This window comes from Penicillium solitum (genome assembly GCF_028829755.1).
Source record: "Penicillium solitum strain IBT 25940 chromosome Unknown utg000001l_segment0_segment0, whole genome shotgun sequence".
In the NCBI taxonomy this organism is placed as follows: Eukaryota; Fungi; Ascomycota; class Eurotiomycetes; order Eurotiales; family Aspergillaceae; genus Penicillium; species Penicillium solitum.
In genome coordinates this window covers 7352327-7367447 of record NW_027072121.1, presented here as the reverse complement: position 1 = coordinate 7367447, position 15121 = coordinate 7352327, and the positions used below count along the sequence as shown (strand labels likewise).

Here is a 15121-nt window from a genome sequence, read left to right as displayed (position 1 = left end):
TACCTATATATTTGAATATAGACAGATTTCTATTAGTTATAAGCCCGGAATCGTTCTATTAAAGATCTATCTATATATAGATCACCTTACAACCTCGCTATAAGGCCTTCTTAGGCTGTTTGGTTATTATTCTTGTTAGCCGCAATATATAATACTACGTGGACGATCGGGAAGCACGAGCAATGTAAGGAACAATAGCTGATAGAATAAGATTTGGATTCAAATGAAGGCCGGACGACACCCAAAATCCCCGACTGGCTAAGTTAATACCGGCCAATCAGGACCTTATAGTCATTATTCAAGTTCGATTTAGTCCCCCGTAAACTAAAGTATAGAAGCTATAGAAAACAATGGAGTAATTGACAAAGGTGACTTAATTCACCTGATATCAGACAGCTCTTGTTGATACCTTGAGAGCGATAGGCGGTTAAAAATAGTAATCATTCACTTTTCAACATCCGGTTTGTCCAGCAAAGCCTCTTTGGGTTGAGAAGCGTGCTCAACTTCGGCTATCTCGGCCCCAAAGCCAGTTGTCCGATACTTATGGAAGTCCCATACCGACACGCGGTTCTTAAACAGCTCGTCAACTTCTTCTAGGCTGCGGAACCCTGTTTCAGGACAGAAAAGGAAGGTCCAGAGTGCCGCAGCAAACGAAAAAGAACCGTAAAGGTAACCAATCTTTCCTCCTAGGTTGCCATACCCGGGATCTTGAATAAATGGACTGACGAAGGTTACGAGAACTGATACACAGAACCCAATAAAGCAAGCAATGGTCATGGTCTTCTCACGTAACTGAAGGGTTGGGACTTCGGCTGTGATGATCCACACACTACAGTCACGTCAGTTGGGGCCCCAAAAGCAATGCAACGGTCGAGTGATCATGCAGGTCCAACATACCAGCTGCTCCAACCAATTGACATAGCGAATTGCCAAATGAAAACAAAGGCTAAGGCTGTATTCCTAGCCGTTTTGTTTCCTGCCAAGCCAGCGTCTTTGACTCCAGACATCGTAAACATGCTTATTCCGAGAACAAGGGCTGCACCAATCAAGACCCAGCGCCGACCAAATCTATCTGGAACATAAAAGCCACATCCAGACGCAACCGTCATTACTAATGATGTCAGGATTGAAATTTTGTAAACGTCGTCAACGCCGATGGACTTCATAAACAAGACCGAATAGGTACCCATAAATGAAGATCCCTGCGCCTGTTGCAAGCACTGCACGCCAGTTGCAATCAGGGTTCGTCGCAGGTTGGTTCCTCTGTACATTTTGTCAATTCTTTTGCGTGGCTCGCAAGCGGCAAAGAAGCAACATACCGGAAACATTCTGACCAAGAAATGCCGAACTGAGCTTTGTTCTCCTCCTCGGCAGCAATAATCAATTCGATCTCTCGCCCAAGAAGTTCATCCGAGGTCGTTTTGCGTAAAACCTCTAACTCCATTTTTGCCTCTGCATACCGTCCTTGTCCCACCAACCAGCGAGGACTTTCTGGAATAAAGAAAGATCCACTTATATACGTCAGTGGAACAAATATTTGAATAATGAAGACCAAGCGGTATGCCCACTGGTCTGGTCTTTGGTACATGCCCCAATTCATGGCCGTGACGAGGATAGCCCCAACAGAGACAGAGAATTGGTAGCAATTGATCAATGTTCCCCGGATAGAGAGTGGTGAAATCTCAGCTAAGTAGGCAGGAATTGCATTTGCGAGGATTCCGAGTGCCAATGTATTGATGAGACGCCCGACCATAATCTGCCAGTAAGAATGTATGGCAGTGGATTGGATAATGACCCCCACGGCAGAGATTATCGAGGCAAAGCGAAAAGTCTTAATGCGACCAAGGTGTTTGCCAACTAGGCCGGAAATCAAAGCACCAATTGCGAGACCAGCAACGGGGGGACCACTGCCTGCGGATTGCCAGCTCGAGGGGAGGTAGTAGGAGTCTGTCCTGCCGTCATAGACGCCGAAGTCTTTGAGAAATTGGGCTATATCTAGCATTCCAGACCAGTAGCCATAATCTATGCGGATGATGAGTTAACATGCAGATTTCATGGACAGAGAAGTTCTCCCCTGAGACGTACCAATGCCAAAACCAATACCACCGAGCTAAATCGAGATTTGAGGTTAGTGCATGATTACATGACAGGTAGGGAAACTCACAGAAGAGAACAAGGCTGTCATGAATGTCTGAGCAGTCATTTCCCTGAAGATATTCATATTTTTGGGAGAAGCCATTGCGGCGATTTTGAGATCAAGGCTGTCGAGTTCAAAAGATTTGAAATGCCGTTTAATACAATAAAAGGGAGGAAATTGAGTGATAATTATATACTAATATCATTTCTGTGGCTTTGATATCTGATTGTCTCGAGGTGCAAATCGCTAGAGGCTGATAGGCCCGGTATCTTATCTGTGAAGTCTGGGGAAAAAAAAGATACAGGGGCAAGGGCGCGTGGTCGTTATCAACCATGATATCCGGATTCGGACTGGCGTCGGAACGGTGTCGCCTAATTCGATAGTGGGAGTAAACGGTCGGCTATTTCCCCAGTTATCTACCCTATGTATTTCAAGTTACAATATCGCGGTATATGTATGGTATTCCTTCCAGGAACATACGGAGAAGGTTCCTAGACACCGAGGCACGTTTTACTCTAATGTGAGACGTACAATAAATTGAGAAAGCATGTATTTGAGTAGTTGTATGGAGCAGTTAGGCCGAATAATCTATTTAATAATGATGGTAATGTGTTAAAGCCGCTGCCAACTCGCTGTGTTGTCAAATCTATGAATCAGACCGCGTACATGCTCGGTTTCAATATATTGATTAAGAAGAGTCCGACAATGAAGGGAGGAGAGAACCTTGACTCGTTACTGGAATATACGCTACTCGTATAGGGGAATGCAATAAACAACACTTAATAGCAATCTATGCTAAAGCGGGAATGTCGGAGAAAGGGGTTTGATCTTGTTAAGTCGGAATTGGCTAGAAGCTTCATGGGCAGGTGTTCTTATTGTGTGTGAGAACAGAAGACAGGGACGTAAAATGTAGACGGTGCATCCACGGATTCATTTTGTATTCATTGCTTATCAGCATTGGCATTCTCCTTCGCATTACGACTTTCATGGGTACATAGGTTTCTCTCACTTGGACTGGGACTCTCTCTCCCTTTTCTTAGATTTCTTATAAAAATTGTAGAAATAAACCGAGTACATTACTACAATACGATAATTATGTACTATTCAAATCTTTCTGAATTCTCTATTTATCACCAAAAAGCCATCCCACCCCCAATATTGTGTCCTCCTCAAATCTTTTGCTCGCAGAAAGGGATGGATGTGTGTACCAAAATACATGGGGTAAGCCTTGATAGACAATTGCCTTGGTCTTGAGACCATTCCTAACCCTTAGTTCTCTCTCGTAGATTAAAGAATCATCCCTCAGCAGATCAGCACCGCAAATCTGGAAAAAGGTTGGCGGCAAATCACCATGTCCTGTCGGCCACAGCAGAGGACTCCACAAGGGAGACGAGAAATCCGGCTGAATCTCATGATCATACAATTCAATACTTTTCGAGTTAAGTGTATGGCCGTCCTTGAGAGCCTCTCGGCTCTTCGAAAGATCACGATACTCATCCGTCATAGCTTGTGGAGCCAAAGTAGGCGCCGCATTCAGATATACCCCAGTGATTGGAGGCTGGATATTCTCATCACGGGCGCGATGTACGAGTGCGTTCGCAATATGAGCCCCGGAAGATGTTCCGCCAAATACAAAACCCTCCAATGGGTCTCCACCAATCGTGTTTGCATTTTTAGCGAGCTGTGTTTTCAGCAGTCATCAGTAAATCGGGTTACTTTATGTCAGGTGGTCTGCTTACCCAGAGTAACGCGTCCCAGCAGTCCTCATAAGCAACAGGGAATTTGAACTCAGGCGACAAACGGTGCTCCAAGCTGACCGAAACGCATCCATATCTCTGCGTGGCACCAATACATGCTTTAGACTCCAGCTCAGCGTTGCCGATACGAAATCCGCCTCCATGGACAATAACAAAAAGAGGCATGTTCTTTGTCGCGCCACACTTGCTGCGATACACAAGTGCCCGAACTGTGCTGCCATCTCGCACCGGAATGAAAATTTCTTTTTCCGTAACCTCCCCATTGGTTTCTTCAAGCAGATTGTCTGCTTTTTCTCGAAACACCCGGTTGCGCCTCGAACGAAACTCTGCTAGGCATGGAATCATCTCCTCATTTTCGAGACTTGATCCTGTGCCGCCATCAACCAGCTATTTTCAGAGTTAGAAAAAGAAACCTTAATTGTAGATAATGAAAGCATTTACCTGCAGAAACTCTCGATCCAATTGAGCAAACAAGTGCCATGTTTCTGGATTATCGATTGAGGCAGTTGGGTTTGCCATATCTTGCTGATAGTAAGCAGCAAGGGAACACAAAGCGGAAAGGTTTACTAGGACAAAAGACAAAAGAAGACACTTTAGATAAAGCATTGTGAGCAATTCACTTACATTTGACAAACGTTCATGGTCAATCCCAGATTATCCGACCGGCTGTTTCCGTAACGTCTTGTCAACTCAGATACTTCCTCTTGATCTCATTCATGTTGAATACATATAAGCTTTTGCAGTTTAGAAATCTCCTGTGATAAGCTTTGCACTAGTACCATAACGTAAGGTAACGTAATGGGCTATTTAGTTACATATCCTCCTGAGGTCCACTTCTAAATATCCGAAATCCACCCTATTTTCTTTCACATCGCTTATTTCGTCGTGTCGCTCTCCATAGCATCTAGCAACTGTATGTCAACCATGACATCGTTCATTTCCTCTACGAGAGACCAGGAAGAACATTCTGTATCTGCAGCTCGAAGGTCGCGGTCGCGTCGTGGATGTCAGACATGTCGAGATAAGAAAGTCAAATGCGATGAAGAATGGCCGAGCTGCCAGAAATGTATTCGCCTGAACAGGCAATGTGATTATACAGCTCGTCCGCGTAAGAAGTACACCCGTCGGAGTCGGATTTGCCATCCCAATCCTGTTTCCGCTGCCAATGGTCAAGGGCCAATGCTCGACCTTGCAACCAGTCCCACTTCTTCGCATTCATCTCGGCCCCACGATTTATCATCGGTTCAAATAGCCTCGTGCTTGGAAATATCCACCGAAGAGACGCTGCTTCTCCCGCCCCGCCAATTTGAAACACGGCTACTCCGTTCCTCGCCAATATATGCAGAGACGTCTCTTCAGCCTCCTCACTCCATACTCCTGTCAGAATATGACCACGAGGCAATACACTATGTGCGCTTTGTTATGGCACTACGAGTCGATACCAAAGTTCCAGAATACAGTGGTCCAGCCTTGATATGGACACTGGCAGCAAAAAGCCCCATGGTCCTCCATATGGTATGCGCCTTGGGCTCCCTGAAGTTATGTTACGACCCTTCCCTTTCCCTCAATATGCAACTTCGAAAGTCCGAAGCTGCGGCGCATTACGGTACCGCACTTCAGCTTCTCGCTTCTGCGATTCAAAACCTTACCCAGGTCACTGATCTGGATTTCATCCTTGCTACGCTCTGGTTGATGATCTCTTACGAAGTCGCGCATGGTGATGGGATCGGCGCTGATCTATCTGTTCATCTACGCGGTGCCGCTCTACTATTACAAGGGCGGCTCAAAACTCTTTGCGCCATGATTCACCAATCCTACCCCGAACATGCTAGGTCAGGAGGTGGAGGCCTAGGAACCCGTGCTGATGAGGAGTATTTTGGCATCACTCGACTCAGCAGCCAGTTGCTACTGTGGATTGCTATCGTGGACGGGAGCGCCGCTCTGAATGGGATCAATGCAACTTTTAATCATCTGCTTGGAGAATCTATGTTTGATCTGACCCAAGATGAGACTTCCTCGCGCCTAAGCGGTTTTACAATTATTCAAAGATATTCCACCATGGTATATCGCGATGTATGGGACTCTCATTATCCCCAAAGTGAACTCATCGAGGATCTTCAATGCAGTCAGATCTTCTGTCTTCAGGCAGAATCTGGTCAACTTCGCTATATGCTGTCCAAATTGACAAGTATTGCTCCTTATTCTCGAACTGGTGCGGAATTTGACTTTGAGAAATTTTTTCGCACTGTTAATGATGTTGGTCTGAGATACAGGGAGCTCCTTACTACTGCGAGCTCGTTGAATTTACCGAAAGATGGATCTCAGAGGAGATACGTGCTCAATCTGAGGATGGTGGTTCCATTGTATCATGCGGTGGTTCTCCTGCTGTACTGTGTCTTTGGCGCATCTACGGCGCTCAACGATAAGCAAAGACTGGCCTTGCGCGAAATCATTACGCTGGCTTATCAGGCCTGTGCCGACGAAGGAAATCAAGCTTTATGTAAAATCGCATGGCCATTGTTCATTGTTGCCCTCGAGACTGATGACATGCTCCATAGAGATTGGGTATTGGAACGGTTCGAAGCACTTTCTAAGGAAGGAGAGAACTTTCGGCGAGCTCATAAAGCCCTTTCCTTTACCTTTTCCCAACGGAGATCACACCAGAGTCGTATCACGTATTGGCAACTAATCGGGCATAAGGAGATAGAGCCATTTGTCTTGGAATAAACTAATTGATAATGCAAAAGTCAACGTTAAAGCTTTTTTCCATGCGCCAATCGCCTCAAACCAGAGGCACTATACATATTCTCACATCCACTAAAGTACATTTTAACCAAAACCAATGGCCACTTGATTTTTGAACGGTTCATATGTAGCTTATCTTCCCCGCTATTGATTACTTCCGCTCCACGATACCCACTCGGGATACATACTCTAGATACGCCAAACCTATATTGTACTGTTATCCCTTGAATTTGCCGACGGTACCTCAATTTAGCGATAGGCAAGACTGGCCCACTTTACCTAAACTTTTGGGGCGTACGGATGCCCGCTGTCGCGAAAATGATATCTGACGTAAGATAGACGACGATCTATCAAGTCTAATTTTTCACCCTAAACGTGCCGAGGCTCCGAGAGCTGCAGTATAATAATAATATAATAATACTCTGTAGGCATTTATTGATACCCAAGCCACACCGTCCGCGACCTGTCTGAGAGAAGTTTTCCACGACCAAGATCGCAATCAGTGCAGTCCTCATGGAGCAGGTTAACATTCAACCTAAGTATGTCGGAGAAACAATTTCTATTCATTTATACTGACAACAATATACCAGTGCTCCTCTTCTAGAAGAGAGATTTTGCGAACTCAAAAAATCGCTCATCAGACCTGAAAACAAGCGAAAGGTCATTGAGTCTTATGGTAGACTTCTCAACTCACTGGAGTTAGTAGTCGCACACATTGAGAAGTTTGGGTCTTCATTAGTGCCAGAAATAAATTTCAACGAAGTTAAAGAAAATGGTATGTCTCTTCAGGTGCGAGAAGAAGAATTATTTCTAAGTCATATTCAAAAAAGCAGGGGGTCTTCTACCCGACGCGTTTGCAGATCTAGTTCGTGAGAGAGGGTGTGTTATTCTTCGGAATGTTGTTAGTGAGCAACAGGCCACGGCTTGGGAGGCATCGCTGAAAGACTACGTCTCTCGCCACCCTGGCGTTGGGGGCCATCCAGCTAAGAAGCCGGCAGCTTGGAATGTCTTCTGGACTCCAGCACAAGTGCAGATGCGCTCCCATCCGGATATCTTGCAAGCTATGAGAAGCGTTTCGTGTCTTTGGCATTCCAATGATCCTTCGATTCCGATCGACTTTGATAGCCAGGTGGTATATCCGGACCGAATGCGCATCCGATACCCTAGTGATGACCCCGAGCAGTTTCCACTGGCCCTTCACCTTGACAGCGGTGCAGTCGAGAGATGGGAAGACGAAATCAACCGACAGAATTTTGACGCCATATTTCAAGGCAATTGGGAGAATTGGGATGGGTGGGCTGCAGACTTCCGAGTCAACGCGAACACTGATCTTTATCAAACCGGAATTTCTTGCTCCACCTGGCGCAGTCTTCAAGGATGGTTATCTCTCTCGCACACCAACACTGGGGAGGGTACTCTTCGCCTCCTGCCTCACTTGAAAGCCTCAGTCGCATATATCATGTTACGCCCTTTTTTCCACACTGGTGAATTCGACGACTCCTTGCCGACATTTCCCGGGGCTACACCTGGAAACACGCAATTATTTCCTACGACGGAACACCACCCACACCTCGACCTTGAGCGAGCAGTTGTTGGAATTCCCCCTGTTCGACCCGGAGATTACGTTTTCTGGCATTGTGACTTGGTCCACGGCGTTGACCAAATGAACCAAGGCAAAAATGATTCGAGTGTGTTTTATAATGCCTCCAACCCTCTGACTCCAGCCAATGTCGACTCTCTTCTCGCTACACGGGACGCGTTTCTCGAGGGAGATGTCCCTGTGGATTTCATGCGCGGCCACGGTACCATGGAGCGCGAGTATGAACACGAAGACCACGGGGCTAGGAAGGAAAATATCTTGACGGACAGTGGTCTGAGGGCCATGGGCCTGTTAAAGCTAGATGAAGATGAGGGGGGCTTGACTTCTGGACAGAGAGAAGTAAGGCGGATCGCAAACCACATGTTGGGGCTGTAGAGTAACAATTACCCCAGGACTGGGACAGAAAGAGCGTTCTCGCGAGGAGGGTGCGATTGTGATAACTAGGAGAGAGCGCATCTAACTGTAACTGTAACAGCGAAGTGAAACTAAGGCGTGAAACAAAGAAACCTGAAATGCAATATGATCTACCATGAGGCACTCAAGGAGCCAATGAGCTTGATAGTAGTATAAATGTAAACAAGGTTGACCTGCAAGGCGAATCTCAAGACTTTACCGATGAAAGAAAAGGTAGATAATGAAATGGTATTACGACCAGTAAAATGTCCTGCATTGTAAAAGGGGCCCTTGGGAGAATGATCTCAGTAGGAAGTAATGTCAAATTCCCCGTATTTCAAGAGGCCCCTGCACTACTTCTTCGAATATTTCTTTCAGCCGATAGTCTCGAAAATCCGACACTCGGTCCATTTATCCATCTGCGCTTCGATGGCCAGCTCAACTGCTTCTTCCAAAAGTCCTATCATTCGGGTCTCCAGAGCGTGGAGCATCGCCAGGTCAGAGGAGTGTGGTATGTCTCCTAGGTGGAGATTGATCGGCGCGGCAGCCATGTCCATGATTATCTGGGCTTCTTGTATGATGCTCTCGCGGGCGTATTCTTGGTCACTTTTCCTTGTCGGCCTTGCCTTTATATTGCGGTCGTGGATAGAGATATACCTCACTCTTGGTTAAGATAATTATGGGTTTGGTCGTGACTGGAAATTTGATCTGTAACTTGAAAAGTAGTAGTTAGCTTTTTGTCTCATAAATATTGTCGTGCTGCCGAGGAAGCTTACTTTTGGGACGGTATTAGTTGCCATCTCTCACCCGAAAAGGGAAAGAGCAAGGTTTACCACTCTGGAGGCAAGATGAATATTCCGATAGAGAGATAGCTAATGCTTATGCGCTTATGTATTCGAACTTATCTCTTCAGGAATATACTAGAATTTATAGTGAGTAATAATTGAGGTTTGAAGAATATTTGAAACAACTCTCTTATGAGCGAAGCGTCCTAAGTAAGAGTTAATTGAGATTACGTTCAGTGGTGATTATATTATACGTTTCCTGGGAGGCTCCCCCCAACTCTCTATAGAGTCCTACCAGAACTCAGTCGGATTTCATATGATCTTTCTCAGATTCTATTATATATATAGTCGCTTATTCTCTAAGCGACCCTTCTTTTGGATCATTCGTTGTTTACCATCAGTCATCTAATCTATAAAATAGAGGCTATTTGAAAAAGAGTATAGAAATAAGAGAATTAAGGCAAATAGAAGGCCTCAAAATAAAGGAATTGATAGCTCTTAAAAGCTATGAAAATAAAGGCTTTAAAAGCTAGGGGGTATATAGAACACAAGTCCGAATACATGGTAGAAACCAGATATTATACACGAAGTCAGGTGATTTCGAGTACTCAGTTTACCATACAATAGTACATATTACAGTTAGTCATCGTTACCGCACAGATTGTTGAAATTACGGGTTTTGTCATTTTAGTTAGAGTTGTTCATATATGCCATTTTACCCATACATTTGAATACAGACAGATTTCTGTCATATACAAATGATAAGTGTAACGTCATTCCCGATAAGATCCTGGCTACATTAATAAAATATACAAATGTACAGTGTTCTGAATCCTCCAAGCCGTTTCTGGTCATTCCGTCGGAACAATTCAGGTCTCGGTTCCTACTCCAAAATATTTCCGAACCGAAAAGGCTTCGTGGTGTATCCGAAATGGGCGGATATCACCCGACTGTCGGACCGGACCCAATCCCCATAGTGCCAAGACTTCCCTGGACAATGTACGGATAAGGCTTCAAAGCTGGAAGGCTTGCGACAAAATGCTGCTGAAGCGATTTACAAAGTTCAAATGAAATCATCGAGAGGGGCTTTTATTGAGTTCGTCAAAAGGGTCACCGCTTCCGTGTGCAAATGCTTCTTCAATCCAATCCGCAGTCTCGTCTCGAAATGAATCTTCAAAAGAAGACGCCAATGTGGGTCTACTGCACGGTCGATCAGACAAAAGAGGCTGTAAATGGGATGCTTCCTTGGGTGGAGAATGATCTTTCGTTCCAGGACTATTCGTTTGTGTAATAATAGCTGCTTCAGCTTCAAGGAAATCGGCGGGGTCGTATTGGAAAGATTCCCCGAAAGACGATTCTAGCTTGAGCACAGCCGGGGGAGGTTGTAGGTAGGATGGTTCATTGGGTATAGATGGGTTCTTCGTTTCTTCGTCAGTCGCTAGCGTGGTAGCAGCTGTCTCGGCTTTTTTCATAACTTCCTCATCGTCGAACGCCGAGCAGTCCGAGAACTCATCCTCATCCTTGAATGAAGCACGGGCCGCGGTGCCGATATCCTGACCTTCAAGCTCTTTCAGAACGCCTACATCTTGAAGCTCAGATAGGTCATTTTCCAATTCCTCATCCAAGTCGTCAAAGGCATCCGATTCAGCCTCCGTATCTCCACCCTCACTTCCCAAATTGTCATCATGTGATTCGACCTCCGTAACTGTAGGCGCAGGCTCTAGTATAGCAGGTGACTGTCGCTTTCCGGCCCCTAGGAACATTGACAGCAGCGGCTGACTCGATGGGACGCGTGCTGCATTGGGATCCGGGATGCCGCGACGCTTCCGCTCTTCACGGGCCTGCGCCTCCTGCTCGGCTTTCCGTTTCTTGTTGGCAATTCGTTTCTTTTCCTTCTCACGTAGCTTCTTTGCTTTATTTTCTCGCTCCTCCTCGCGATCTAGCCGCGCGATCTGAGATGCGGTGAACTGGAATCGTTGGTTGCTGCGCTGGTACCGGCGTTTAACGGTCTTGGATTTCTCCAAGATGATGCGACGCGGCTCATCCGGCATAGTGGGGGCAACCGTGGCAGCGACTGCCGGCTGCTTGTACGATCATGGGGATGGAGGGCTGTGGTGAGTTGTATCAGAAAAGATTGGAAGTCACGATGTTTTTTTTGGTTGGCGGTGATACGTTGTGCCGACCGCGGGAAGTCAACAAATTACCAAATTGGGGTACACTCTTTCAGAGGTTCTGTTATTGATCTATATTTAGTGTATTTTTTTGGATGCTTGGAATTTGATTCCATAATTATATTTATACGCTAGGCTTTTGCTAATTTGGGCACGTCATTTAGATCTTGCAGTCACGGACGGGATCCCAGCAGACGGGCTCGTACGTGTTGAGCTTCAGGCTGGCCATGTCCTCATCCGACAGTGTGAAGTCAAAGACCTGCGAGTTCTCTAGAATGCGAGATTCGGTCACCGACTTAGGCAGGGGCACATATCCCTTCTGCAAACTCCAGCGAACCAAAATCTGAGCTCCGCTCTTACCGTGCTTCTTAGCCAGGTTCTGCAGAACAGGCTCCTTCATGCGAGTCGCTTGAACGAGGGGAGAGTATGCCTCGACAATGATGTTGCGCTTCTGCAGCCACTCCGCGATATCCTCGCGTGGGCACCACGGGTGGATCTCGTACTGACCGACAGTGATTTGTCCGCCCGCTCCACTCTTGATGTACTCTTCCAACTCCTCGAGATGCTGGATAGCAAAATTGGACACACCCAGCGAGCGGACGTGACCTGCCTTTTGGGCCTCGACGAGTGCGCGCCATGTGCCGAGGCGGTCCTCCTTGCCGCCATAGGGTGCGTGAATCAACAGACTGATAGCCGCAGTGTTAGTATGCCAATCCGCTTTGGCTTCCGGGGAACAAGGAGGTTCATACAGGTCAATGTAGCCAAGGTTTGCCGCAGCGATGCTTTCCTCAATGGCCTTCTTTGCCTTTTCGTATCCCATGGATTTCGAGGGCACCTTGCTAGTGTAGAAGATCTGCGAGCGATCAAGTCCAGACGCGCGGATGGCGGCGGCACTTTCCAGTTCATTTCCGTAGACCTTAGCGCTGTCGACCTATAATAGGATAGTTAAAACCCAGAACACTTGCTGCTAGGGTTCTGAAGCTGCTTACATGGCGGTATCCGAGCTCAATAGCCTTGCGGGTCACTTTCTCGGTGACATCGGAGGGACTGGTCAACAATCAGTCAATATAATCTGCCGCGGGGGGTTTGATACAACGAGAATCATACGTTTGGTAAACCTAATTCAGAAGATAAGTGTGAGTCATAGATATCAGAACCCCAAGGGTCAATCTACTCACTCCGAACCCAACGACGGGGATTTCGTAGCCCGAGACCAACTTGTAGGTAGACTGCAGCGAAAGAGGAGCCATGATGTGCGAATATTTTGATGGTTGAAAGGAACAAGAAGGTAAATGAGGGGGGCTACATTAATAGCTAAAAGGTTTGGACATCCACGGACCACCTCGGTCCAGTAATTTCCGCCCGTTTCTTGGAGCTTGACGCCATCTAAGTGGGGATATACTACATCGGGGACTAGATGTGGCTATATCAATGGCTGATCAATGCGACGTGGGGCTCATATGAGTAATATGAGCAACTTGACGGATATAAGGGACTTAGTACCCAGGAATTAAGAATTTTCCTTTGAGTCTGCCCTGATAGGGACAATTGGAGACAATTGGAGATCGGATTGGACTTGCCGTGGGAGACTTTCGAGCTTTGACGTCAACTTTGCCCCAATCTGATATGATTAGGGTTTGGTCTTATCGATAAGGAATGAGGAATGACTGGTGAATATGGCGGTGCAGGGTAATGTTCATACTTGGTATCACATATTTTGAAGGCTTAGAATATCAGCAATTTCTTATTTCCCCGATTTTCTAATAGCCCATCAAAGACTAAAATTAATCCTCCGGAATGAGTGCATCAGCAGAGCAAGTGATATTCTTGCAGGATGGCCCGGCGGTAATAAACGGCAGTATTATATAGTGGGGTTGAGTTTGGCAAGTTCAACATCGTCAATGCCCTCAGAATAGATTGATTTGCTCGAATATCCCCTTGAATAGGAGCATTCCAAAGCTCTTAAAGGTTTAATCTGTTTTCATACAGTCCTTTTATTCCTCCAATTTGCGCATTTCCTAGTCAACATATGACGACATCGCAATAACAACATCTAACCCGCCTTCATCGCATTTTACCTTCCCAAACCCTCGGCCTATAACCGTACAATATCACCGCAGGAATGCGTTGTATCAAGAACAAAATTGAGCACAATGGCTCTGGGGCGGTTACATTGTGCCCGGATGAGCCAGAAGATATGGTATCGAAGCCTTCACTTCCCGTCTCAGCACCCCCCCCGTCATCTAATATACAATCCGATAAATCTAGTGGCACGCATACAACCTGATCCGACCAGGCGATATCCTCCGAGCCAGCGCAATTCGTCGAGTTACTACAGTTCAAGATACCGGGTCCACGAGCTCGGCGCGCGTCCATCTGAATCTCATTATTCGCGTGAAGAATCTCGACTTTGATCCGCAGAGCTCTCAGCTCCATGTATCAGGACAAATTATGAATGAAACACCGCACACAAAAATCGGACAATTCCATACACTCGATCTAGAGTTGAATCGCAATTTCACGTTAGAGAAAGAGGTTGGGTCAGATGGAGAAGGTATCGGGTGGGACAGTATTGCAATTGAGTCACTCAAGGACGCTGTGGATGAGGGTGGGAAGCGCCGTGCGGAGGCTATCGCGGTAGTGATGCAGGAAGGACTGGCTCATATCTGCTTTATTGGTCAATTCCAGACAATATTGAAGCAGAAGATCGAGATGTCTGTGCCGCGGAAACGGCAGGGAGGAGGGGATCATGATAAAGTGAGTTTCTGCTGTTGTGTTATTGTTTCTATTAACAAGGTTCAAAACTTACGCTGCATATCCCCAGGGAATGAACAAGTTTTTCAAAGTTACACTCGAGACGCTCCTTCGACAAATGGAGTTCAATACCAGTCTTACCTCAGGCGCCAACAACGAAGCTGTACGGCCCGTGCTTCTCGCCTCGCCCGGGTTTGTCGCCTCTGGCTTCCAAAAATACATCCAATCCGAGGCATCAACAACGACTCCTGGGCTCAAGCGACTTCTTCCCAGTCTCGTGGTTGTGCACTCCGCATCCGGTTACACGAATTCCCTATCCGAAGTTCTGCAGTCGCCCGCCGTTAAGACCATCCTGGCTGATACTAAGTATGCCCGTGAGACCAAATTGATGGACGACTTCCTAGAACAACTGCGCAAGGAAACTAACAAAGCAACCTATGGTCCCCGCGAGGTTGAGTACGCAGTTGAACAAGGTGCTGTCGGCCGAGGTGGCGGCGTGCTCATTGTTTCGAACCGCTTGTTTCGATCACAGGATATCGCTGAGCGTAAACGCTGGGTGTCGCTTGTGGATCGTGTCCGTGATGTTGAGGGTGGTGATGTGCGAATTCTCAGCTCAGATCATGAAAGTGGAAAGCGTCTGGAGGGGTTGGGTGGCATCGCTGCGCTTTTGACATTCCCTCTTGTTGAGCCTGACCTTGACTCTGATGCAGAATAGACGGGCCATTCAACGGGCCATGGAAAAATACAAAGATTTATTATAACATATGGCATAATAAAAG

General features: G+C 46.5%; 8 protein-coding genes across 8 annotated transcripts; 3 read left to right on the top strand and 5 right to left on the bottom strand.

Moving 5' to 3' along the window:
- Window positions 1-444: 444 nt before the first annotated feature.
- N7455_002813 (sugar porter family MFS transporter) lies at window positions 445-2239 on the bottom strand (the record flags this gene model as incomplete). The annotated part of the gene is made up of 5 exons (XM_040959933.2): window positions 445-829; window positions 898-1263; window positions 1320-2022; window positions 2086-2110; window positions 2165-2239. 5 exons carry the CDS (start codon window positions 2237-2239, stop codon window positions 445-447), a joined length of 1554 nt encoding a protein of 517 aa, XP_040809670.2.
- Window positions 2240-3260: 1021 nt separating this feature from the next.
- N7455_002812 (alpha/beta hydrolase) lies at window positions 3261-4413 on the bottom strand (the record flags this gene model as incomplete). Its single annotated transcript, XM_065604368.1, has 3 exons — window positions 3261-3818; window positions 3877-4281; window positions 4336-4413. 3 exons carry the CDS (start codon window positions 4411-4413, stop codon window positions 3261-3263), a joined length of 1041 nt encoding a protein of 346 aa, XP_065462859.1.
- Window positions 4414-4818: 405 nt separating this feature from the next.
- On the top strand, window positions 4819-6621 carry N7455_002811 (Zn(II)2Cys6 transcription factor; the record flags this gene model as incomplete). Its single annotated transcript, XM_040959937.2, has 1 exon — window positions 4819-6621. One exon carries the CDS (start codon window positions 4819-4821, stop codon window positions 6619-6621), a length of 1803 nt encoding a protein of 600 aa, XP_040809647.2.
- A 531-nt stretch (window positions 6622-7152) lies between these two features.
- On the top strand, window positions 7153-8614 carry N7455_002810 (uncharacterized protein; the record flags this gene model as incomplete). Its single annotated transcript, XM_065604367.1, has 3 exons — window positions 7153-7178; window positions 7230-7414; window positions 7470-8614. 3 exons carry the CDS (start codon window positions 7153-7155, stop codon window positions 8612-8614), a joined length of 1356 nt encoding a protein of 451 aa, XP_065462858.1.
- Window positions 8615-9006: 392 nt separating this feature from the next.
- N7455_002809 (uncharacterized protein) lies at window positions 9007-9189 on the bottom strand (the record flags this gene model as incomplete). The annotated part of the gene is made up of 1 exon (XM_065604366.1): window positions 9007-9189. One exon carries the CDS (start codon window positions 9187-9189, stop codon window positions 9007-9009), a length of 183 nt encoding a protein of 60 aa, XP_065462857.1.
- Window positions 9190-10490: 1301 nt separating this feature from the next.
- Window positions 10491-11468, bottom strand: N7455_002808 (uncharacterized protein; the record flags this gene model as incomplete). The annotated part of the gene is made up of 1 exon (XM_040959894.2): window positions 10491-11468. The coding sequence occupies one exon, from the start codon at window positions 11466-11468 to the stop codon at window positions 10491-10493; it is 978 nt and encodes a 325-aa protein (XP_040809614.2).
- Window positions 11469-11748: 280 nt separating this feature from the next.
- Window positions 11749-12838, bottom strand: N7455_002807 (aldo/keto reductase family protein; the record flags this gene model as incomplete). The annotated part of the gene is made up of 5 exons (XM_040959886.2): window positions 11749-12274; window positions 12338-12519; window positions 12578-12635; window positions 12696-12706; window positions 12767-12838. 5 exons carry the CDS (start codon window positions 12836-12838, stop codon window positions 11749-11751), a joined length of 849 nt encoding a protein of 282 aa, XP_040809652.2.
- A 674-nt stretch (window positions 12839-13512) lies between these two features.
- On the top strand, window positions 13513-15091 carry N7455_002806 (putative translation factor pelota). The gene is made up of 3 exons (XM_040959898.2): window positions 13513-13788; window positions 13857-14345; window positions 14413-15091. The coding sequence occupies exons 1-3, from the start codon at window positions 13711-13713 to the stop codon at window positions 15055-15057; spliced, it is 1212 nt and encodes a 403-aa protein (XP_040809643.2). The 5' UTR covers window positions 13513-13710; the 3' UTR covers window positions 15058-15091.
- Window positions 15092-15121: the final 30 nt, after the last annotated feature.